Genomic DNA, 23,180 nt, shown 5'->3' with positions numbered 1-23,180 from the left:
GAATTAGTGTTTTCATATCCTTTGGATACGTACCCAGAAGTGGAATTGTGGGGTCATGTGGTAGGTCTAATCTTAATTATTTTCTAACGTATTAGGACAATTTATTTATTTTTAATTTATTTATTTTCATTGATTTCAGAGAGGATGGGAGAGGAAGAGGGCGATAGAAATATCAGTGATGAGAGAGAATCATTGATTGCCTCCTGCACACCCCACACTGGGAATCGAGCCTGCAACCTGGGCATATACCCCGACCGGGAATCGAACTGTGATCTCCTGGTTCATAGTCAATGCTCAACCACTGAGCCATGCATTCTTAATTTTTTGAGGAACCTCCATACTATTTTCCAATGTGGCTGCACTAATTTATATTCCCACCAAATCTTCACCAACATGACATAACACACAAAACACTTGCTGTGAGTAGATTTCTTATTTAGGGGACAAAGAACTTTATCCCAGTTCTGGCAATTCAGAGGAGGGACAGAGACCGCTAGGGGGCAGGAGTGGGAGGCACGTGGGCTGCAAGGACACGAGTCCCTGGAGTTAGCAGAATCCATGGAGAGGGCCCAGGGCTTTCACCCCAAGGAATCGGTGGGATCGGAGCACCTGTAAAGAGCAAGGGCAACTGGCCACTGACATTTGCAAACAAAAGACAACAGAACAGACTTGCGCATTTGCAGTGGTAGCTTCTGAGCCCAGGGGTGCAGCCAGCCCAGCCTGGCCGCCGTGAGTCTCCACCACTCCTTTCCCTGTGTGTCTGCCTGTCATCCCGGTGCTGTGCAGGCCTGTCAGCATTCAGTGGGTGACAGTCGGTGACAATGTGAGTTCTGTTTTCCTGCTCCTTAATCTGGGACCTGGTTCCTCACTAACCTGGTGAATCAAAATATTAGGTAGGGGTGCTGGGCTGTGGCTTGAGCCTGTGTTTGACAGAGAACCCCTGGGAGAAATAGGCTAATTTTCTACTTCAGTTGCTAACTTGGGGCTGCTGGCCACTCATTTCCCTGCAGGAGGCAGGGTCTGTGTGCAGGAGGGAGGACGGGGGCGGCGGGGAGGGGGTGGGGGGGAGCCTCCAATGGAGAGAAACACCTGGTGGTGTCAAATCCATTCTAGCCCCAGGCCTGGCTTCTCTGTGTGAACATCACTGGTCCTCCCTGCCACAGCGGCAGGTAAACCCTTTTTGCTTCACCTTGAGTTAAGGTCATTGTGACCCCCGTGTCCTGACCACCCCAGTGGCCTGGCTCTCCCTGTCTTGCCAAGGATGCAGCAGAGATGGACAGGACGGACACTTAAGAAGCTCAGGCACCCGGGCCAGACCACCTCCACGCCCCTCCAGGCAGTCCTCCCAGGCCCCATCTCTGAATGCAGCCGACCCACTTCCTCACCGCCCCAGCCCCTCTTCCTTAGCCTCACTCGGGAACGCAGTGAAGAAAGGATTTTCTAGAGGGGGAGTCCCCTGCTCCGAGGATGTGGAGTCCCTTCTGCCTATACACAGCTAGTGGGGTAGGAAGCCCTGGTCCCGCCAGGGAGTGGGGTGGGGGTAGAGGGAGGGGAGGGGGGACGGGGGGGGGGGGCGGGAGGCAGTCCTGAGCTGGTGGCCGTCTCTCTCCCAGCAGTCTACACAGATGCCTGCCCTTGCCCACACCTTCTGCCCCATGAACCTCTCCAGGAGCCCCAGACCTGCTAATTAAAAAACACTCTACTCCACCTGAATTTGCTGGAATGGGGCGGCTCAGCAAAGTCTAACAGATTGACTGCCTCAGTCCAGGACTGGTTCTTATTAACTAAAGGGCAGGAGGCAATCAGGGGTCCCAGGTGGTAAGCAGGCTTACACTCTGGGCAGCCGCCCACAAAGCCCTCCCAAGTTCCCCTGGCTCCGACTAAAGACAACTTGTCAGCCCTGCCAACTGTTCCTCAGCTGAGAGTCACAGCTGACCACAGGCCCGGCCCAGCCAGGCCCCAGGCCGCCCGCCCGACCAATAGGACCAAACACGCAGCAGTGCCCTGCCCTGCAGGCAGCTGAGACCCAGAGTGAGTGTGGCTCCAGAGCAGGTCCTTACCCCAGCGGAGCCCTGTCCCCACCCCCACGCCCTCCTCAGGGGAGCAGCCAGGGAAGAACAGCTAATATTCCCTACACACCTACTGCATGGCAGCAGGCACCGTGCCAACGGCTGGGTTTCTGTATCTCATTTAATTCTCAGAATAAGATTATGAAGCAGGCATTTGAACTATCCCAAGGTCAATTTTCTTGTCGAGGTCACACAGCTGCTACTGAATCCAGGACTTAAACCCAGGTCTTGTTGAGCCCTAACAGGTTTCTGCCCTCCCCTCCACCCGGGCTCTTGTTCTGAGCTGGACAGTCATCCTAGGGTCACACAGCTGTGCCCACACTTCCCATGTCAAACCTGAGGGCACTGACAGGAATTAGTGTGCCATCTGCCCCCCACTACTCAGACCATAGCTCTGGCCTTGTGAGAGCTCACACCTCCGCCAGGCAGATGAGGTGCCCACTGCCTGCAGGGCACTCTGGAGCCAGGAGAAGGCTCAGCAGAGGCTGCGGGCTGGCAGACCAGCCCACTGCAGACTGGGCCCTCAGTTTTGCTACAAAGGGAGATTCCAGAAGTCAGGAAATCCAGGTCCAGTCTTCACTTCCCTAAGCTGTGGGACTTGGGGCATAGACCACTGGTGTCCTCCTATACCTGACCTCTCCTCTTCTTCCTAGGCACACAGCTAGACACTTGCCAGTTCAGTGTGGCTTCGGATTCCTGGCCAATGAATGTGAACACAAGTGGTGTGCAGGCCATCCAGGCCTCACTCTCTTACCCAACCACCAGCTGACTAGAGCCAATTCCAAAAACCTATAGGAGTTTGGAGCCACAAGATGGAAGGAGCCTGGGTCCCTGAAAGACTGTGTGGAGCAGAGCATTACAACCCACTAGCAACTGTGACTTGAGCAAGAAACAAAACATTTATTTTTCAAAGCCACCCAAGTTTAAGGGGTATTGCAAACTACGGCCCGAGGGCTGGATCCAGCCAGTTTGAAATGAATAAAACTAAAAAAAAAAAAAAGACCGTACCCTTTTATGTAATGATGTTTACTTTGAATTTATATTAGTTCACACAAACACTCCATCCATGCTTTTGTTCCGGCCCTCCGGTCCAGTTTAAGAACCCATTGTGGCCCTCGAGTCAAAAAGTTTGCCCACCCCTGGGATAGTCTATTCTGACTCTGTCCTTATACAATGGTCCTCACGCTTGAGCATGCATTAAACACAGAGTGCGGTCTGCATCCCAGAGTTTCTGACTCCATAGACCTGGAGGAGGGAACTTGTTGTTTAACAAGTTCCCAGGCTGCTGGTCTAGAGACCACACTTTGAGAACCACTGCCCTCCTACCTAAGCTGCAGGGCTGGGCTTATTATCTCCATTTAACTTTTAGAACCGGTGACTTAGTGTTGTTGACGATGGAGTTGATCGCATCCTCAGAGCCCAGGTGATACTCACACTCCTGGATTTGGCCGAGATGGGGAAGACGGAAAGAGCAGGTTGGGGTATGGGTGACAGTTGGGGTTGGGAAGAGAAGACGGATCCAGGGACTGAGTGTCTACACGAGTGGACAGGGACCGTCTAAAGCAGCTTTGCTGCCACCGGGCTCTCTGGGAAGCAGACAGCCTGAGTCACCCACCCACTCATTACTGAGAGGGCAGCCAGTGCCCCCAGGACGCTTCCCACAGTGGCCCCGACCTAGGGCACTAGCCCCCAGGCTCCACTTGGATTTGCAGTGAGAGACTGGCAACTCTGGATTCGCTGCCTGGGTCCTTTTTTGAAAAGTGAGCTCTGCCAAGTGGCAGTAGTGGAGGGGAATTTGGAAAAGCAAAAGGATTGTGGTGTCTGGTGGAAAATCGCACTGTTTAGAGCACATCCTTCCACTTACCTGATTCTGACTCTATACTTTCACTGCCCTCATCTACAAGTCTCTAAGTCAGGAGTGGGGAACGTCTGGCCGGTGGGCCATAAACAGCCCCCGAAATCATTTGGCCTGGCCCTGCCAAGGCATTAGGGGTGAGTTAATTAAATGTTTGGCCAAATATAGCAGACTAATTTTTAAGTTGATAATTTTTTTAAAAAATATATTTTATTGAGTTTTTACAGAGAGGAAGGGAGAGGGATAGAGAGTTAGAAACATCGATGAGAGAGAAACATCGATCAGCTGCCTCCTGCACACTCCCCACTGGGGATGTGCCCGCAACCAAGGTATATGCCCTTGACCGGAATCAAACCTGGGACCTTTGAGTCCGCAGGCCAACACTCTATCCACTGAGCCAAACCGGTTAGGGCCTAAGTTGATAATTTTGCATGGCCGGCAAATGATGTTAGAAATATCCAAATGGCTCCTGGCAGAAAAGAGGTTCCCCACCCCTGCTCTAAGTTATAGAGTTCATGCAAAATACTTCTTGTCTATGGACACACACATAGTACGTCCCAATAAGACTCAATTGCCCCTCCCCCCCTCCAAAAAAAGGCAGTCGCAACCTTCCTTTACTCCACATAGGCTCACTGTGAGTCCTCCTCTAAGGTTAATCCTGCCAGCTCCCTCATTTAGTTATTGGGCTAAATGAACTATTTGACATGTGCATACGTAATATTTATACGAGTGATGCCTCTTTTTTGGAAAATTACCTCTGACAGAGGACACAGGAAGGACTACTGACTCAGAGAAGACCTGCTGTGGCCCCTGCAGAGCAGCTGCTCCCAGCCCCACCCATGAAACAGGAGGGTCCCTCCCAGAGGCCACCACTTCTTCCCATGTTGGACCACAGCTGTGTGGATCTTAAAAAACAAAAGAAAAACAGAGAGATAAAACTGAAAGAAAACACAACGCTCCCCCCACCAACACTGCAGGTGAAAGGTTGCTTGTGCCCGAAGGAGCCACAAACAGGGCAGCAACCCTGGGCTCCTGCCAAGGCCCAGGGAGAAGAGGGCTGGGCTGGGTGGGACGGGCCACCAAGGGGAGACGCTGGGCTCACGCTGCCTTAGAACAGAGCCTGGATGGAGACTGTTTACTTGGGTGACTTCCTGACCTTGGGGGACTTCCAGCACGTTTTAGGCATAAAGATTTTTTCCAGGAAGGTGGAGGGAGGCGCGGGCAAGGACTGCCGGGCCTATGAGCTGGGGTGTGTGTGTGTGTGTGTGTGTGTGTGTGTGTCACACACACATCCTGCCATTTCAGAGCATGTGCAGTGCCTGCTTCCAGGCCCTTTTCTCTTTCCCATTCAAAGCTACTCTAACCGAACCCCTTTCTCCTACCAACCACCCCTCCTGCCCCCAAGGCAGATGGTGGCCCCCCGTGGCTGACTCCCTTGTCCGGCCTCTGCAGATGCCCAGGGCCCCTGGGCAGGTGAGTACCCTGCTCCCTCTGAAGGCTCCAGGGTCAACTTCCTGTTGTGCTGGTTTCCTGCAGGATCCACTCCAGGCAAGAAGCAACCCTTCTCCCACCTCCCACGTGGGAAAGCAAACAGATCTTGAGGACCAGATGCCTGTGGAGGCTCCCGCAGACCTCAAAGCCTTGTTCCTGCAAGGACAGGGAAGGGGTTGTTTATTTCAGCCTGGCTGGGAGCCCAGCTGTGTCACATGGAACCCAGGTGCCCAGCCCCAGAGGTGGAGTGCAGGGGGAGTGGTATCTACTGATAAAGCCTCTTCAACAGTGGTATCAGCAATAATGCTGGGATGTGCACTAAACAATCTGGTCCTGTGTTAAACGCTTAACCACCTCATCTCACTTAATCCTCAAAACAAACCAACGTGGGGTATCATTACCCGTTTTATGAAAACAGCTCCACGAGGTGAAATACCTTGCCGAAGGCCGCAGGGCTGGTGAGTAAGGTGATCGATTGGCACCGCCTTTCAGTTACCAAGCTCTGTCATTCACACTCACTGACACTCCTGGAGCCCTTGTGAAGTCAAGAGAATGCTCTCCATTTACCAGGAAGAAACTGAAGCACGAAAGCGTTTGGAGGCTCTGTTAGGGCCCCAGCTCCCCCCAGCACAGGCCCTAACCCAAAGGATGCACCTGGAGCCGGAGCAAATGGAAGGTCCTCCATGGCCTCACCCGTCTCCCGTGGGAGGCACGCCCAGCGCCGGGGCCTCCCGCTCCCTTCCCCTCACCTGGGTCTCCCTTCCCCTCACCTGGGTCTCCCTTCCCCTCACCTGGGTCTCCCTGACGTGTACCATGCACCTGGCTCTCCGGGGAAGTGGCCACACAGGCAGGCGGCGCCCACCTTCCCCAACCGGCCAGGGGCAGGCAAGGAGCGGTCTGGATCCCAAAGGCCCATCGCAGGGCACTAGGGCATCAGTGCCATGAGGCTTCTCGAGGACACAGGCGCCACACCCTAGAACTACAGCCTGCTCGCAGGTAGGTGCCAGGCTTGTGTCTGCTCGGGCTCTGCAGCTCACTCCCTTTACAACCTCAGAGCTGCACTGAACTTGAGTCGTGTCCTCACTACACAGAGGATGCATCTACATCACTGTGCTCGTGACCAGCCATCTCCCAAGGCAAAGGCGGAGAGCTCGGGCGCCCTGTCCGTCTGGCTCAGCTTCCCTGTGGAGTCTGTGCTGCTGTAGGTCACGGGAGGTGGGGGGGGGGGGGGGGGGGGGTGGTGGTTAAAGAGGCCTCACCCCCTCCCAATCCCCCCCCCTCCAGGCCCAGAATTAGCCTGTATATCAAAGATGCTCAGGGCAACCTCACCACAGACCAACTATGGCCCAGTCCTGAGTACCCATTCATTATAATATAAGCCCACCTTCCAGGAGAACTCCTTTAAAAACAGGTTTTCCTGCCCTGGCCAGTGGCTCAGTGGTTAGAGCGCCAGCCTGACAGAAGGGTAGCAGATTCAAATCCCAGTCAAGGGCACTTGCCGGTCAGGCGTGTGCAGGAAGCAACCAATAGATATGTCTCTCTCACACTGATATCTCTCTCTCTCCCTCTCTCTCCCTCCCTTCTTCCTTCCCTCCCTCCCTCCTCCCCTCTCTCCCTCCCTTCCAATGGGAAAAATATCCTCGGATGAGGATTAACAAAATAATAATATGTTTTTCTTACAAACCCTCTTAAAAAGTAATTCCAATAGTAAAAAACTATTGGGTTTTTTTCATATTTTTATTGATTTCAGAGAGGAAAGGAGAGGGAGAGAGAGATAGAAACATAAATGATGAGAATCACCGATCGGCTGCCTCCTGCACACCACCCACCAGGGATCGAGATTGCAACCGGTGCATGTGCCCTGACCAGGAATCAAACGAGTGACCTTCTAATTCATAGATGGACACTCAACCCCTGAGCCACACTGGCTGGGCCTATAGGGTTTTTATAACTGCTGGAAAGAGCAAACATCCACCCATCGAAGCAGAACAGGTGCTGGCGGCCTCCTGGCGCCCGGCCCCTGCCACCTGGCTCAGTGGGCGGATACGCACGGGGTCGCACCACAAGCGCCCCCCCACAGGCCCGAGGCTGTCCGCGGAGGGCTCCCCTCTGCCCAGGGTGATGGGGACACCATGGAAGGCACAGCAGATGGGAAACCAGATCCTGCTGGCGTCACCGAGCCACTCAGATCAAACCAAGCCCGAAACTCACCCCACCTCTGGACTTTCCAGTTTCAGGAGCCAAAACCCTCCTCTCATTGTTCAGACCATCTGAACCGGGTTTCTGTTACCTGGGCTGTAAACACTCCCTCCTGGCACAGAGCCGGGCGTCACTCGTGCGTGCGGTCAGTCCTGCGAAGCAGTGTGACCGCGGGCTGCCCCCTGGACGGGCTGCACCCGCAGGGGCGCTCTGAGCCGTAGGAAGTGAATAAGCTGTAGAACATTCTGCAAACAGCTATGAGGACAGGAGTGGGTGGGGACCCAGGGCAGCTGGGTCGGAGGGTGACCAGAGGGCTGCTTAGGCCCTTTGCAGACAGAACCCGTGTTTGTTGGGGACCCCCACATGTGTACCCCTTATTCTAGGCTTCTTTTCTGTTCTCATCCATCTACTCAGAGTCCAATAAGGTGGCTAAAAACAGCCTCAATGCTGAATAAACTAACTGGAAAACAAACCCAGCCTTAGCCTTGCCTGAGAACGGGGCTGTGGTCTGTAAGGGGTCTATCCCTCAGGTCTACCTGAATAAACGGGACCACGGAGCCGGCCAGGAGCTGCTGGTGCCACACACCAACAGGGAAGGTCTGGGGCCTCCACTTCCCCAGGCAGGCTGGCTCCGAGGTGCCTGGTGAGGTGGGCACGCCAGTGACCCCGCCAGAGAGAGGCCAGCAGGCACGGAGTCCACCTCCGTGCCCCAGCCAGGTAGCCTGGCCCATCCTGCCTGGGGCAGGACAGAGTGACCTAAACCAGCATTTCCTCTAGCCTCCAAAGTCAAGTTCTTCCACCGGGCTTCTCGCAGGCAGAGCTAACCACCAGCTGCCGGTGGCAGTGGTAACCTCCATGGAGGACAGCAGTCTTAAACCACCCGGTAAAACGCGTTTCAGGGTGCGCCAATGATGGGTGCCTTTACCCCCGACCTCCTGTCGTGTCCCGCCACACCCTGCCCCACCGGGTGCCCTGGCAGCTGCGGATCCTGCCTATGCCATGTGATGTGACCCAAACAAGAACCACCAGAACCACAGCATTATTATAAAGATATATTCCATAAAAGAGCTTGGCAGTCAAAGAAAGCATCACACGTCCCAAACACATTCTTCTTCCCCTAGTCTACAGGAAAAATTGTAAAAAAAAAAAAAAAAGGGAAAAACATTATAACAGTATCATCAACAAACACCCACCACAGCAGCACGCGCGCCTGGCCAGGCGGTGGAGGCGGCACTCAGTCGCTGCACAAGGACAGAACCGGTACCCGACCCAGAGGAGCAGGAGCCCGAGCCGCAGCTGCCCGCTGTCCCTTGGGCTCTGCACACCTGACGACTTCATATCCAAGAGCAGGCCCAGAGCAGCCCTGACAGGAGGGGCGGGCGGGGTGGCCACAGGTATCCCAGTTGGGGAGAAAGGAGTCGCCTCAAAAGTTAGCATCAGAATGTCCTGAGCCTCTCCCCAGCTGCAGCCGGGGTGGGCACAGAGGCCTGGCCCGAGCTCTCTGCAGGAAGCGGCCTCAGCGTGTGGCCTGAGGAGCCGGGCGAAGCTCCCTGACCTCGCAGTGGAAGAGTCATATTCAAGTTCCAGGTGACAGTTTCAGTAGCACCAAGACCAGAAGACAGTGAGGCCGAGTGAGCGGGGAGGGCAGTGGGTGCGGCTGGGTGCACCTGGCTCGTGGGGATGGAGAGGAGCAGCTGGAGGGACGGGGATGGTTCTGGAGACACTCATAGGAACTAGAAGGGATGGCTTCAGTCCCAGACACAGTAAGGCTGCTCGGAGGAGAAGGCCCGAGGAATACAGATGGAGTGAGAACATTCTTGCCCCTATAAATAAACTATTTACACGCTTTAAGAAAAGGAGAGCGCAGTCTCAGAGAAGAGCCCTGTCCCAGTCCCTCGTGCCTCCAGGGCATAAGCCTCCAGGTCGGGTACCAGTTCTGTCCTTGTGATGCAGAGGAGACTGGAGCAGCACTTGGCCGGCCGGCCGGGAGGGAGGGAGGGCAGCAGGCCAGGCTCACCGCACCTCTCAGGCTTCCTGCGCTTGGACACGGCTGAGGGTCCTGCAGACCCGCCAGCCTCCGAGGTGCACCTGCCACCCCATCCCGTTACAGGCAGCACCCTCTGCTGCGGGGAGAAGCCCTATCCATGCCTGCTGGTCCCCTAACCAAGTCCCACTCACAGAAAACACGGCTGCCCACAAGGCCAGCACTGATGTTGCGAGTGGTGAGGGGCCAGGGCGCCTGCAGACACTGGGCTGCAGGAGGCCCGGTCAACCCTCCTGGCAGCCACAGGAGCCGGTCCCTCGGTCGCCACCCCCACCTAAAGACTATTCTGTCTCTGGGCCGACCCCCACAGGGAGCCCGGTCACAAGTTCCTTCTGTTCAGAGGGTGAAGACGAGGCCCTCGGTCTTCAGCACCAGCAAGCAGGGTCAGAGGTCACGCCACACTGATGCTGAAGACGGTGCTGGCTCTGGCGGGGCGGCCACTTCGCTCCCTCTGGACGTGAAGTGGACATGAAGGGTTCTGGCCTCCACGTGGCTCAGCTCTGCTCGCTCCCCGCTGCTCCTCAGAAGTGGTGGCCGGCCTTCACGGCCTCGATGTCTGAGATCAGGGTCTTCGCCAGGAAGATGCCAAATATCTGAAACCAAGGCCGGCAGAGGCAGCAGCGTCAGCGTGGGACCAAGGGGGTGCAGGCCCCGTGAGCAGGGCGAGGCAGGTGCCGCAACCACTGCCACTCCTGCCCAGGCACCAAGGACGCAACAAGAGTAACCGCGGGGCATGTGGCAAGGCAAAGCAAGACCAGCCCACCAGTGAAGTGAGCCCTGGGCCCGTGTGGCTGCACCCCTGGGCCCTGAAGGGGCGAACAGCAGCACCATAGAGGCAAAGGGAACACCTGTGCCCGGGGCTAAACAAAGAAAAAACAGGCTCCCCGACTGGTTCTGGTTCCCAGATAATAACTCCCGAACGTTTCCGTAAACCCGAGCTCCCCAGAAAGCCCAGGCGGCCCTGATCCGACTGCGGGTCTCTGAGGCTGACCTCGGGGCCGGGTAGACAGGTGGGAAGACTGACGTTTTTCCACCGAATGTGACCCTGGTCACCTTAGAAGTTCTATTTTTTATCCTCCCCTTTGAATTCTTGTGATTTGTATTTGATGAGCCGGTCCCTCTGTACTGATTCTTTTGCCCACTTCACAAGTAAATTTTGTCTTTCCTTTTCTGGATGCTTGTCTCCCAGCCTTCCGCTGAGATCACTCGCCTCGCTGCTGAGGGAGGGAGGAGTGTGTGGGAGGCGGCTGGCGGCCCCAGGCCCCCTCAGTCACCCGCCTCAAGGCCAGGCCAGAGCCAAACGCTCTCTAAAAGGTGCGTTTACGCACCTAACAGCAGCGGCAGCCCCAGAGGCTGGTCCCAGAGGCTGCCAGGGCTACGGCTGCTCGCCTGAGCTCTGGGCACACCAGGGAAAACTGCTTTCTCTGACTCCATGAATTCCTGACTTTCTGCTGCCAGTTCTCCCAGACTCTCGCCAGCCTGCTCACCCCACTCTCACTGCCCCCTGGTCACCACCACCTTCCCACCTGTGGAATCTGGGTCAACGGAACAGGTGCAGCCGCGAGGGACAGCGGGACAGACCTGGAGCAGGGAGATGGCGATGAAGACGCCAGCCACGATGTAGATATTCCGCGGCAGCCAGCCCTCCAGCGCTGGGATGCAGCCTTTCGTGAAGATGAACTCGTCCCACTTGCTCTTCAGCTGCAGGAAGATAGCACAGTCCCCTGAGCCCAGGACCCGGACGTCCCCACCCTGCACAGGGCCCCCCGGGGAGCAGGCAGCGGTGCCCAGGGCAGACAGAACCCCAGGAGGAATGTGGACTTGGGCAGTGTGTGTCAATAACCTGCCTAGCCAAGGCCATGACCTTTAACCCCTTCCTTTGGGCTTCCACAGAGTTAAAGACCAACCTGTGCAGCCCCCCACAGCCCATGCCTGAGAAAGGGGGGGCTCGCATGCTTGGAGAGGAAGCTGTGTCTTTAGAAAGAAACTGGGAGAAGGGGGTTCAGGGGCTTCCGAGTCAGAGGCGTTGGCTAGAGAAGGGACAGTGGCTTCTCCGAGGGTGACCCTCAGTCCCAGTCTAGTGGCTCCAGAAGCCGGAGCCCGCAGGGACAGGCACAGCCCTGGAGTCCATCATAAAACCAAGGTTGCCCCCAATTCTGACTGTGCTGGTCCCAAGCCCTAGTGGAGGCTCGGCAAGCACACGGGGATCTCAGCAGAGCATGCACACCCCGCCCCTACCTGTCCTCACTCGCCCTCACTCACCCCCACCTCCCTCACCCCACACCCCCTCCTCATGCAGCAAGCAGCCCTGCCCTCACCCATCAGCCTCCACTGTGGCAACACTGATGGAACACTCACTCATTTTAGTGATATTAGGGGCCGAACTGTGTCCCCCTACAGTTCATGTTAAAGTCCTAACTCTCAGAATGTGACTGTAGTTGAAGAGGGTGTTTAAAGAGGCAGATCTACTAAAATGAAGTCACTAGAGAGGGTCCTAATCCAATATGACTGTGTCCTGAAGAAACGGACATCAAGACACCAAGACACAGAGGGAAGACCAGGCGAGGACTCGGGGAGGAGCAGACGGCCTCCGAAGACACAGCCCTTGGTCTTGGACCTCTAACCGCCACAGCACTGAGAAAATCAATGCGCTTTGGAAGCCACGGAGCCTGCGCTGCTGTGGTCTGGCAGCCCGAGCACCTAACGCCAGTGGCACCTAACGCCACTGAATTCCTAACTGGAAGCTGCTGTCGGTACGGGCCCGTCTCTGTGAAGGGGAGGTCAGTGCAGAAGGGTTCAGGCTCTCGAACCGGGGTGCGCGCTCCAGTACCCATGGCCAACAGGGCCGTCACTCCCGTCACCAAAGGCCACCGCAGCAAGGGCTGGCGTGGGACTCACTTCCTTACAGCCAGGCGCACACGCCCTGTGGCCTGCAGAAAGCCCCGAGGACTGACGCGCCTCCAGCTCCTGCAGCTGCATCCTGAACCCCTCAATAACAGACACCCTGGGGCCCCAAGAAATCTCTTTTGAGATGTAGTCTTTGTCCCCAAACTTTTGTTTGCTCTCTTTCCACTAATGTAGCAACTGCGAGGTTCTGTGATGACAGCTCACGGGGCTTGAAAACACAGCCATGCTGCTCCGGGAGCCCCGCCGCCCCTCAGGGCGTGTGTGCCAGCCACCGCGCCCCTCTCCCTCGTCCTCCCTCTCCAATTGCACCTGCTACGTCAGGAAGCTGCACCATGGGGAGCAAACCAGAAGAACGCACAGTTATCTGGGCTCTCACCTGAGTCCTGACATCATAGCCACACTGTGTGTTCAACACTTTTTGCTGCAAGAAAAGCAGAAAACATCGGTCATTCTTGTTCCCTTGAGAAGCTGGTGGTAGAGGTTCTGGAAGAGTCACAGCCAAACACAGCAAATCCCTTACACATCCCAGCATGGCTGCCGACCAGCCTCTCCTGCTGGGACCAGCCTCTCCTGCTGGGAAGGGCGGGCCAACCTCCCGTGCGAAGGGCTACACGGTCCGCACCCTGGCTCCCCTGTGGCAGCCGTGCAGCCGAGACCACGTGGCAGGAAAGCAGCCGGTGCCAACATAAAGGCGACGGGCGCCACTACAGCTCAATCGAACTTGGAGCATGGACACTGACATTTGAATTTCATACAATTTTCACGTGTCACAGAATATTATCCTTTTTAAAATTTTCAACCATTTATAAGTGGCTGAATCATTCTTGGCTTGAAGGTCACACAAAAGCAGGCGGCAGGCCAGGCCTGCCCACCGGTCAGCTCGCCCCTCCCTGTGCTGGGAACCTGGCCCTTCAGCAGGGAGGATGTCCGGCGGCCAGGCCCTGGAGCCGCACCAGGCCCGTGGTGACAACCTCGTTCTGTGAAGGGCTCAGTCCCGCTCAGGCTCAGCCTGGCAGACACTCCCTGCTCCTTCCCAGGTTTCTGACACCCAAGGGCTGGGCTGTGGGCTGGGCATGAAAGCAGGTGAATAAGAAACAACAGAGCAGAATGCGCCTGTGAGCTTTCTCTAAGAACTGAGCGGCTTTATCTGAGAACTGAGCGTTCTCTCTGTAGAGGGAGAGGGAAGAGGGCGGACCAGGTTGGATACACTCAGAACATCATGCCCAGGCACCCAGGTCAGAGCCTTCAGGGAGAACAATACTGGTTTTCTCCTGCTTCACCCAGAACCCTGGAGCCGGGGTGGGCGTGCAGGAAAGTTCCGGAATTTATCCGTGCACAGAGAGCGAGCCTTGCACTCGTCCATCTGCAGGGGAGCCGCAGCCCAGAGCACGCGGCCCACTCACCGCGGGGTCCGGCACGCAGCAGGAGAAGGGGACGCCACACTTCTCACGGCTGTAGCTGGCACCGCTGCAGTTGAAGTAGACGTTGAGGTCCCAGTCTTCGGGGCCGTATGCCCCACAGCACTGGTTCTGCAGCACAAAGACAGGCCATGAGGGCTCCGGGCCAGGGCTGTGGCCGCCAGCACAGGGTCGGTCTCAGCAACGCGGGGCTAAGTGCGCCTCTACCTGTCACTCTGAGGGCCAGCCCCCGGACGTCACCAGCGCAGAGATGCTGAGCGACATGCCAGGCGGCCCTTTACAAAGGAAACTGCGGCCACACGCTGGATCCCACAGGCTGGCTCCATGTGCCCCGCCGTGGCCCAGCGCAGAGAGGCCCAGCTCCGGTGCCCCCTCCACCTCAAGCGTTCCCTCCCTTCCCACCTCGGCCCAGAGCAGGTGTCTCGCTGTCCTCAGAGGCGCCTCTGCACCCTGGTGTGGTCCTCTTCCTCCAAGGAACACCTCGTGGGCGGGATGTCCCCTCCCCAAGAAATTCCCACGCTGGCAGGCAGCTGCTGCGGGTGTGGCCATGGCAGGGGTGGCCGTGGCCGTGATCACAGCTCACACACCCCCGGCTTCCGGGTTCTTATTCGTAAGGTAAAGCCCACCTTCCCACCCCCACGTCCCTGACTCCAGCTACTCTAACGATCACGTGATATTCACCAGGAGGAGTTCCATGATTCATTGAAAACCTCAGGGACATTCTATTTTTAAAAGGAAAGGAAGACAATGGAGAAACGACCATGTTTCAGGCCAGTGGGGGAGGAGCCACCAGCTCGCTCGAAAAGGAAGAGAGGGGATGCGGCGCTGGCGGGAGGCGCGGTGAGGGGCTTCGGGAAGTGGCTGGGATGATCCTGTCGAGGCAGCCATGGCAGCAGCTGCCCTTTGGGCTTCGCTTGCTGCCCAAGGACAAGAAGAAAGATGTGGGGAAGTCGGCCAGGAAACAAAGGCCCAGTGAGCTACCCTGGGGCGAGGCCAAGAGGAAGACGTGGTCCAAAGGCAAAGTCCGGGACAATTAATATCCCAGTTTGTCTGACAGAGTAACACGGGACAGACTCTGCAAGGAAGCTCCCAACTCCCAGCGTGTGCCCCGGCCACTGTCGCTGGGACTGAGAACATGGCTCCTTGACCAGGGCAGCCCTGCGGGAGCTCCTAGTTCAGGACTCAGTGAACTCGGTTCCAAGCGCAGAGCTTAGTCATTTACACCAGAAACACCAGGGTGGGAAGGCCCCGCTGCTGGTGAAGATGCAGGAACAACAGGTCCCACAGCTGTACATTTTTATCAAAACTTTTTATAAGTGGCTGAATCATTGGGCCTGAGGATCCTGGGAGAAGGTTCCAGGCACCCTGGCTGGGGCTCCCTGACCTCGCAGTGGAAGAGGAAGACGGGGTGCGTGCCCCAGTACCCATGGCCAAACAATTTCTTTGTTTAAATATAAACAAAGAAAGAAAGAAAAGAAAATGGCCGGGGCAAGGTGACTTCCACAGACTAACACAGGTCACCCTGCACAACACAGGAAGGCTCTCTGGTCATGTGACCGGGGTTTGGCGATATCCCAAGATCCGTGAAATAAGGGTAAACAAGTTTAGGTAAATACTAAGAGCAGATCATAGTTATTTTTAATGCGTCCGAACTCGTTTTCCTCCCAGAACTAATGTGTTCCATACAAAACGTGCCTGAGAAGTAGGTTTTCTGGCAGAGCACAGACCACGCGGGAGCCCCGCACAGGCTGGTGAGGCGGGGAGTGGTCCCCCGTCCCAGCCTCCAGGTGCACAGCCCGGGGCGCAGAGGCCAGTGGGGGAAAGGCCGGCCTGGGGCGGCTGAGGCAACCCCCCGGACCTGTTCCAGGTCGCATCCCTCTCCATCGGAGGCAGCTTCCTCCAGGCAGCTCTGCCTCTCAAACAGGAAGGGGATAGGAACAGCCTGACAGTGAGTCCCCTGTCTGGGGAGGAGAAGCCCTGGCCCTCGGTACCCACAGTGCCCAGGGGACTGCAGCCACCTGCGTGGCCAGGGATCGAGAGGTCTGGGCTCCTGGGGGACGCTGGCCACGGGGACAGCTGGACTTACCTGCCCAAACCAGAGGGGAGAGGGCACACGAAGAGCCAGCCTGGACTGCCCGGCAACCATGAGCAGGCAGAGCTGAGCGGACCGGCGGTGAGGCGGCCCTCCAGGCCCCGCTCCAGGCTCCCCCAGCCTGGCTCCCGAGGAGCACACAGACGCATGCCCGGAAAGCACGGCCCCCGGGGCACCGCAGCAGACTTACGGCTTTCTGAAGGGAGTCGATGAGGTTCTGCAGGTCAATGTCGTCCCGGTAGGATTTGATGTTGCTCTCGAAGAACTCGCGGAACCGGTCCCTCACCCAGTCCTGGAACAAGAAGGCCAGCACGGCCACGGCCAGCTCGAGGAAGAAGATGAGCACGATGGTGCCGCAGAACTGGGGACCAGACGAGAGCGGGAGTCACCACCCTGCACCTCGGCCGGACCCACCCGCCTGCCCAGAGACCCTCATCACTAGTTCGTGCCTCCCCACACCACGGCACTGCTGGCTGGAGAGCTACATGGGAAGAACTGTGAGAAAGCTCTGAGCCACTGTGTCAGCCATTTCCTCTGAAGGAAGCCGAGGCTCACACAGGCACATAGGTTGCCTGAGGGCACAGAACTCGCACAGGACAGTGAGTTTCCTGGCAGGGCTCTGCGCTGCTCGGTCGGGAGTAGATGACAGTCCACTGCACAAAGCCCCTGTCCACAGTGGTGGTGACATTCTGGAAGGGCCCACACAGCCGCAGGTCCACATGCCTCCCTCCCACCTGTTCATTGGCCTTACTGCAGCCTAGAACAGAGGGTACCACGCATGCATGCACTCACATACACACATGCACACAGGCCTCCCAAAATGGAATCTCCAGTCACACAGAAGCAAGATACAAAACATAATGCTTTTAAGAAAGAAAAAAAAAATTAGCCCTAGCCGGCTTGGCTCAGTGGGTAGAGCGTCAGCCTGCGGACTGAGGGGTTGTGGGTTTGATTCTGGTCAAGGGCATATGCTTGGGTTGCAGGCTCGATCCCCAGTAGGGGGCGTGCAGGAGGCAGCCAATCGATGATTCTCATCATTGATGTTTCTATCTCTCTCTCCCTCTCCCTTCCTCTCTGAAATCAGTAAAAATATATTTAAAAAAAATTAGCAGCCCTGACTGGTTTGGTTCAGTGAATAGAGCGTTGGCCTGTGGATTCAAGGGTCCCAGGTTCGATTCCGGTCAAGGGCATGTACCTGGGTTGCGGGCACATCCCCAGTGGGGAGTGTGCAGGAGGCAGCTGATTGATGTTTCACTCTCATCGATGTTTCTAACTCTCTATCCCTCTCCCTTCCTCTCTGTAAAAAATCAATAAAATATTTTTTTTTAAAAATTAGGAAAAACCACACAAATTTTGCCTTTTACGTTAAGCTCAGGAAAGAGGAAGCTTGATCTAATGAATTCAACAAATAAATGTTGTAAAACACAACTCTGTCGTTTCCCCATCAGATGCTATTTAACGGAATGCATTTCAAAATGAAAGAGCATCTAAATATAAAACTAAACTCTTGGGGACTTGTTCCGCCAGCACATGCAATACACCCTGGAGGAGGGAAGTGATTTCCCAACGTCCCTGACAACATCTCCTGATCTCAGCCAGGAAGGGCAAAGGTGAGCAGCAAACAAACAATTCCTTTAGAACTTGGGGAGGAAGATAAAAGGGGAGGGGAGGGCGTGGGCAGCAGACTCCGTCCCCTGGGAGCTGAGAACAGAGGGGCCAGCTTCTTTCTCCTGGGATGAGGAGCTTGCTCCGCGGATTGTTTGCTGAAATCTTACCATCTGGGGTGGCAGCGCACAAAGGGCCCAAGGAGGCTTGTAAGAGCTGCGACCAGTGCGCCCAGATAAGGAAAAAGTCTGCCCAGCAGGCCCCCCCGCGTCCCCCACCCGCCCCTGGGGCCACTCACAAACTTGAGCAGGCAGATGTTCTCCCGCAGGGCCCCCACACAGCCAGCAAACCCCAGGGTGAACATGACCACGCCCACCATCAGCACCAGCACCACGGGGTCGATTCCATGCAGCCGGGTCACTTTGGTGAGGTCGGACAGCACCCCCTGAAAGAAGCAGAGAGCAGGGCAGGATCAGCCTCAAAGGGAGTCCCGGGCGTCGGGCGTGGAGGGCTGGGCTGTGTACAGACCTGAATGAGGACAGGCTCCTGCCTTGCAAGGCTCAATCACCTCATTAGCAAGCCGGGCGAGCGTGTGGCCCCTGCCTCCTGCCCTGAGAGGCCTCTCTGCCCAGCAGATCCCTGCCCACCTCAGCCCCCGGCCCTTCACATGCAGCTTTCCTGGTCTCCATCTAGGCCTGGGGTGAGGGGAGCCCCGAGGGGCCCTGAGACCTGTGGTCAGCGCATCCGGTCCCAGAGCCTCGCCCTGGCCTCCAGACATCTGGCCACTGGCTGCACTCAACTGACGGAGAACCCACTATCCTGAGAGGAAAGTGGCCTCGGTGTGAGCGCCCCCGTGGAAACAAGGCCAGGAGGCAGCTGCCCATGAAACTTCGTGGCAACGGTGGCACCAAACCTGCAGTGTCCAAATGGCAGCACCGGCCACGTGTGCTACTGAGCACCTGAATGTGGCCAGGGGAACTGAAGAAATGAATTTCAATGTGTATTTCATTATAACTAACTTAAATATAAATAGTCACATGTGATTACTGGCAACCAAAATGGACACAGCAATTCTATGGGATTCAAAGGAGGAAGGAGAAAACAGCAGCCAGACCAGGCCACCCGGGGAACTAGGCAGCTGGGTAACCAGGCCCTGCGGGTTGAGCTGCTGCTATTCCAGAGGTGGCCACACGGTGGCGCTATGGGCTATGACTTGCACCTGTTTCCAGGTCACTAGGACAGAGGGACAGTGCACTTCAGCTCCTGCCCTTTAGGGGTTCACAGGCCACCCTGTAGGTGCCCAAACCCAACGGCAGGCCTTATCCAGTTCCTAAGGCAAGAAAGCCCTCCCATCCTCCCTTCTCCTTCTGGAGGCTCCACTGAAGAAAGAGAGCCCTGGGCCCGAGGCTCGAGGTGAAACCTTAAGTTCCCACTGTTGCTGGCCTGGCCTGCTGGGCCTTGTTCAGCCCTCACCACCTCCCCAGTACCCACCCACCCACAGAGCAAAAGGCACGCACTGCCTCTAGTACCCTCCCCAGAGCTCCCACTGTCCTTTGTCCTGGATAGTAAGAGCCTGTCTCTTTCCTCACCTTCCTCTATGGGCTGGGCAAGGAGGTGCACAGGGCACAGGACCTGCCCCTGCCCACGGGGCCTATAACAGAGCCCTGCTCCCTGGACAGAGCTTCAGGAATAAACACAGGGACCCTCCTGTTCCCAGAGGCACGGACCTGCCCCGGACACAGCTGCCAACCAGCCCAGGGCGACCTGGAGCTTCAGGAACAGGAAAGAGGGCTCCACACTCAGAGCTCAATACCCGGCAGCCCGGCCCTAGCGAGGAAGCGGTTTTCTAAGTTCACTAACTGTTTCCAAGAACTGGCTCAGGAAAAATGAATGACTGCAAATCACGACCTGGCACAGAAACGCCTGTCAGGGAGGAAGGGACCGTGAACGCTGAACCAACCTGGCTCTGGCTGTCCGATGCTCAGGGTCCTAGTGACAGCTACTTACCTTTTCGCTCCATGCCCACAGTCCAGCTCCGAGGAAGGCAACTCCAGCCAACTGAGTAGAGGAGGGAGGGGGGGAGAGAGAAAGAGAGAGAGAGAGAGAGAGTTAGGCTGGAAGCCAGCACCATGAACGTGCTTCTCAGAGAAGGATCCACACGGCCAGCAGGAGAGGGGCAATGGCTCATGTCCATCCTGGCGGATCAGGGCCGGCAGCCCCTGGGCCCTGCAGATGACAGGGTCTGGACCCCGGAACAAGGCGCCAGCAAGGCTCTGGATGACCCACACCTACCTTCCCTGAGCATTTAAACAAACTCCTCAGCCCCCCAGCTCCACTTGCAGGCAGAGGCCCCCAGAACACACTGCCCTGCCAAGACGCCGGAGTCAGAGCCCACAGGCCACGGCCACTGTCCCATTCCACAAGCACCCCGTCTCAGTGCGGTCTGTCTACGACACTGGGAGGCCACGGCCACTGTCCCATTCCACAAGCACCCCGTCTCAGTGCGGTCTGTCTATGACACCCACAGGCCACGGCCGCTGTCCCATTCCACAAACACCCCGTCTCAGTGTGGTCTGTGTCTATAACACCCGCAGGCCACGGCCACTGTCCCATTCCACAAGCACCCCATCTCAGTGCGGTCTGTGTCTACGACACTGGCAGGCCATGGCTGCTCTCCCCATTCCACAAGCACCCCATCTCAGTGCGGTCTGTGTCTACGACACTGGCAGGCCACGGCCACTGTCCCATTCCACAAGCACCCCGTCTCAGTGTGGTCTGTGTCTACGACATCGCCCAGGTGCCTCCATAGGCTCCGTGCAGTGGAGGCACTGCACAGCCCGGCACCGCCCCGCCCCACCCCGCCGCCCGCCTCAGGCCTCAGGCCTGGACAGACTCGAGCAGCTGCAGAGCCTGCCCCCCACCCCACCCCCGGGGCACACGTGTGCTTGGGATATGCCGGGTCCTTCGTTACTAAATTAAAATAGGCCTGAGCTAAGCAACGTGCCCACCCCAGAAAAGCAGCAGGCCCATCCCTGACCTGCCACCCGCAGGAACCAAATGGGATTAGGCTGCCTCAAGTGCACCCCCACCCCCCAAACACCACACAGATTCCCGAACTGGGAGGATTTTCCCACATGAAACAAACACCTCCTGGTCTGCAGATCATCAGCCTCCCGTCTCACTCCCTTACACCGAGCAGGCACTAGCTGCCATTTATCAGGTCCTCGTGGGAAAGAGCAGAGCCGGTGTCTCCATGGCTCTCACCTCTCCCACATGGATTCTCCAGCTTCAGGACGTCCCTGCCTGTGCAGCCCACCGCCAGCCTGCGGACGGGAAGAGAAGAACCTGGAAAGCAAGCCCTGGGCGTTCTTACCCTCTTCTGCAGCCAATTTCAGAAAACATGGGCATGCCCACTATTCGGAGGGAACTTCTGAGGGCTGACTTCTCACTGCTGGTTCCCTCACAGCCTGCGGACCCCAACTGAAGAAGCCCTGGGGGGACCGATCCCTCTATTTTACTAAGGGGAGCACGGGCCAAGCAGAATGCCAACCGTGGGGTAGGAGGGCACAACCTCCTCCTCTCCCCAGTGTCCCAGGTGGTAAGCGAGCCTGAAGGTGAGCCGTCACTGCCCACTGGATCCCGGAGGCTTCCCTCCCACCATCCCCGAGTCCTGGCTGTCTCACTCCCTCTTCAAAGCTGGAGGTGGAGGCTTTCTTCTCGGCTCATCTGGGCTCCGAAGAGCTGGTCATTCCCTTCTCCACAGACCACTCAGCTTTGGGCACGAGGAACACATTCACAGGCGTCGTTGTCCACACACCCTGTCACCACTCCTCCCCCTCTTCCTCCTCCTCCTCCTCCTCCCCTTCCTCCTCCTCCTCCCCTTCCTCCTCCTCCTCCTCCTCAGAGCTCTCTAAATGCTGGTGAGCCTCACACTCAGGCCTACCCCACCGCCGAGCTCTCTCAATGACAGTTCACAGGCTTTCGATCCCATCTACATTGCACACCAGGGGTCCTCAAACTTTTTAAACAGGGGGCCAGCTCACTGTCCCTCAGACCGTTGGAGGGCCGGACTATAGTTTAAAAAAAAACTATGAACAAATTCCTAAGCACACTGCACATATCTTATTTTGAAGTAAAAAAAACAAAACGGGAACAAATACAATATTTGTATTTGCATGTGGCCCGCGGGCTGTAGTTTGAGGACCCCTGCTGCACGCTGCTGACCACACACCCGTCTCCAGCCACAGCTGCTCCAAGTCAAACACTCAGCATCTACTTGACTCGTCACCTGAGCGATCGAAGGACTCTTCAATCTGCACGTGCCCTCAACTGGACCTTGCCCCCCCCACCCTCCCCCAACCAGCTCCTCTCCAACTCCACCCTCGTTACATTATGGCACCTACTCACTCGCTTAAGACAGAAAGCCTTGACCGCATGCTTGATGCCTCTCTTTCCCTCCAACTCCAAGTTCCCCCTACCAGACCCTCTGCTGGTTCTCCCTCCAAAACTTGTGGCCAGTTCTCCCCCTGCCCCTGCTGCCACCTGTCCATGTCCACCCCCTCGGCGCCTCCTCACAGGTCCCCAAGCAACAGCAATGATCTTTTAAAAACACCGAACACACGACTCCCTACCCTGCAATGACTTCCTTGAACTCAGAATAAAATTCAAACTCCTTGCCACAGCCCACAAGGACCAAAACGGCCAGGCCTCCACCATCACCTCCTGCCCGTCTCCCCTCCCCAACCCCACACCAGGCCATGCTGGCACTGGTACCAGTTCTGAACGCAGCAAACACAGCCTATCTCACAGCCGTGACACCGTTCCCTTGGCCTAGAACAGTGATGGCGAACCTTTGACACGCGTGTCAGAGGTGACACGCGAACTCATTTTTTTGGTTGATTTTTCTTTGTTAAATGGCATTTAAATATATAAAATAAATATCAAAAGTATAAATCTTTGTTTTACTATGGTTGCAAATATCAAAAAATTTCTATATGTGACACGGCACCAGAGTTACGTTAGGGTTTTTCAAAATGCTGACACGCCGAGCTCAAAAGGTTCACCATCACTGGCCTAGAATGTCCTTCCTCCCTCTCCCTTCCTGGCTCCGTCCCTCCGTTCATTCCAGGCTCTTCACAGTCCACCTCCTCAGGTGCCTCCTGTCCTGTCCCAGGTGGACAAGCCCCCACCTTCATCCTGACCACCTCCCGTGCCTGCTTTTCCTCCGGCCGTCAGCCAAGGTCACACGAGCTACCTGTCCAGTGTCTCTCCGGTTTAAGCTCTCTGAAGGCAGAGAGGTTTTCGGTCTTGTTCAGGGTTGTACCCCAAGAACTTGGCGAGGACTTGGCCCTTGTAGGTATAGAGCAGGCGTGAGCGCGTGAGTCGCCAGAGCCTCCAAAGGGAGCAGTCCTGCCCGTGGTCCTGCCTGCTCGCCTCCCAGCGCTCTCCCGGGTCTCAGTCCAAATGCACTCAAAGCAAGAGCGGGCCAAGCAAGGCCAGG

At 56.6% G+C, this 23,180-nt stretch overlaps 1 protein-coding gene across 3 annotated transcripts in view; it reads right to left on the bottom strand.

The window, feature by feature from the left end:
- Positions 1 to 8,653: 8,653 nt before the first annotated feature.
- TSPAN14 (tetraspanin 14) overlaps positions 8,654 to 23,180 on the bottom strand; it is a 56,905-nt gene continuing 42,378 nt past the window's right edge. For 2 of the 3 annotated variants that reach the window (XM_070433100.1, XM_070433101.1), the window contains exons 3-9: positions 19,688 to 19,738; positions 17,979 to 18,125; positions 16,266 to 16,436; positions 13,969 to 14,094; positions 12,942 to 12,986; positions 11,240 to 11,359; positions 8,654 to 10,251 (exon numbers count right to left, since the gene is read on the bottom strand). In XM_070433100.1, coding sequence (XP_070289201.1) covers positions 10,180 to 10,251; positions 11,240 to 11,359; positions 12,942 to 12,986; positions 13,969 to 14,094; positions 16,266 to 16,436; positions 17,979 to 18,125; positions 19,688 to 19,738 — 732 coding nt within the window. In that variant the 3' untranslated portion in view covers positions 8,654 to 10,179. The remainder of the gene's footprint in view (positions 10,252 to 11,239; positions 11,360 to 12,941; positions 12,987 to 13,968; positions 14,095 to 16,265; positions 16,437 to 17,978; positions 18,126 to 19,687; positions 19,739 to 23,180) is intronic. The other variant, XM_070433102.1, reaches the window with a different exon arrangement.

Source organism: Myotis yumanensis, unplaced genomic scaffold, assembly GCF_028538775.1.
Source record: "Myotis yumanensis isolate MYYU_CA2020_CCGP unplaced genomic scaffold, mMyoYum1.0.hap1 SCAF_13, whole genome shotgun sequence".
Classification (NCBI taxonomy): Eukaryota; Metazoa; Chordata; class Mammalia; order Chiroptera; family Vespertilionidae; genus Myotis; species Myotis yumanensis.
The sequence above is the reverse complement of the archived record's forward strand: the minus strand, read 5'-3'. Positions and strand labels throughout refer to the sequence as shown.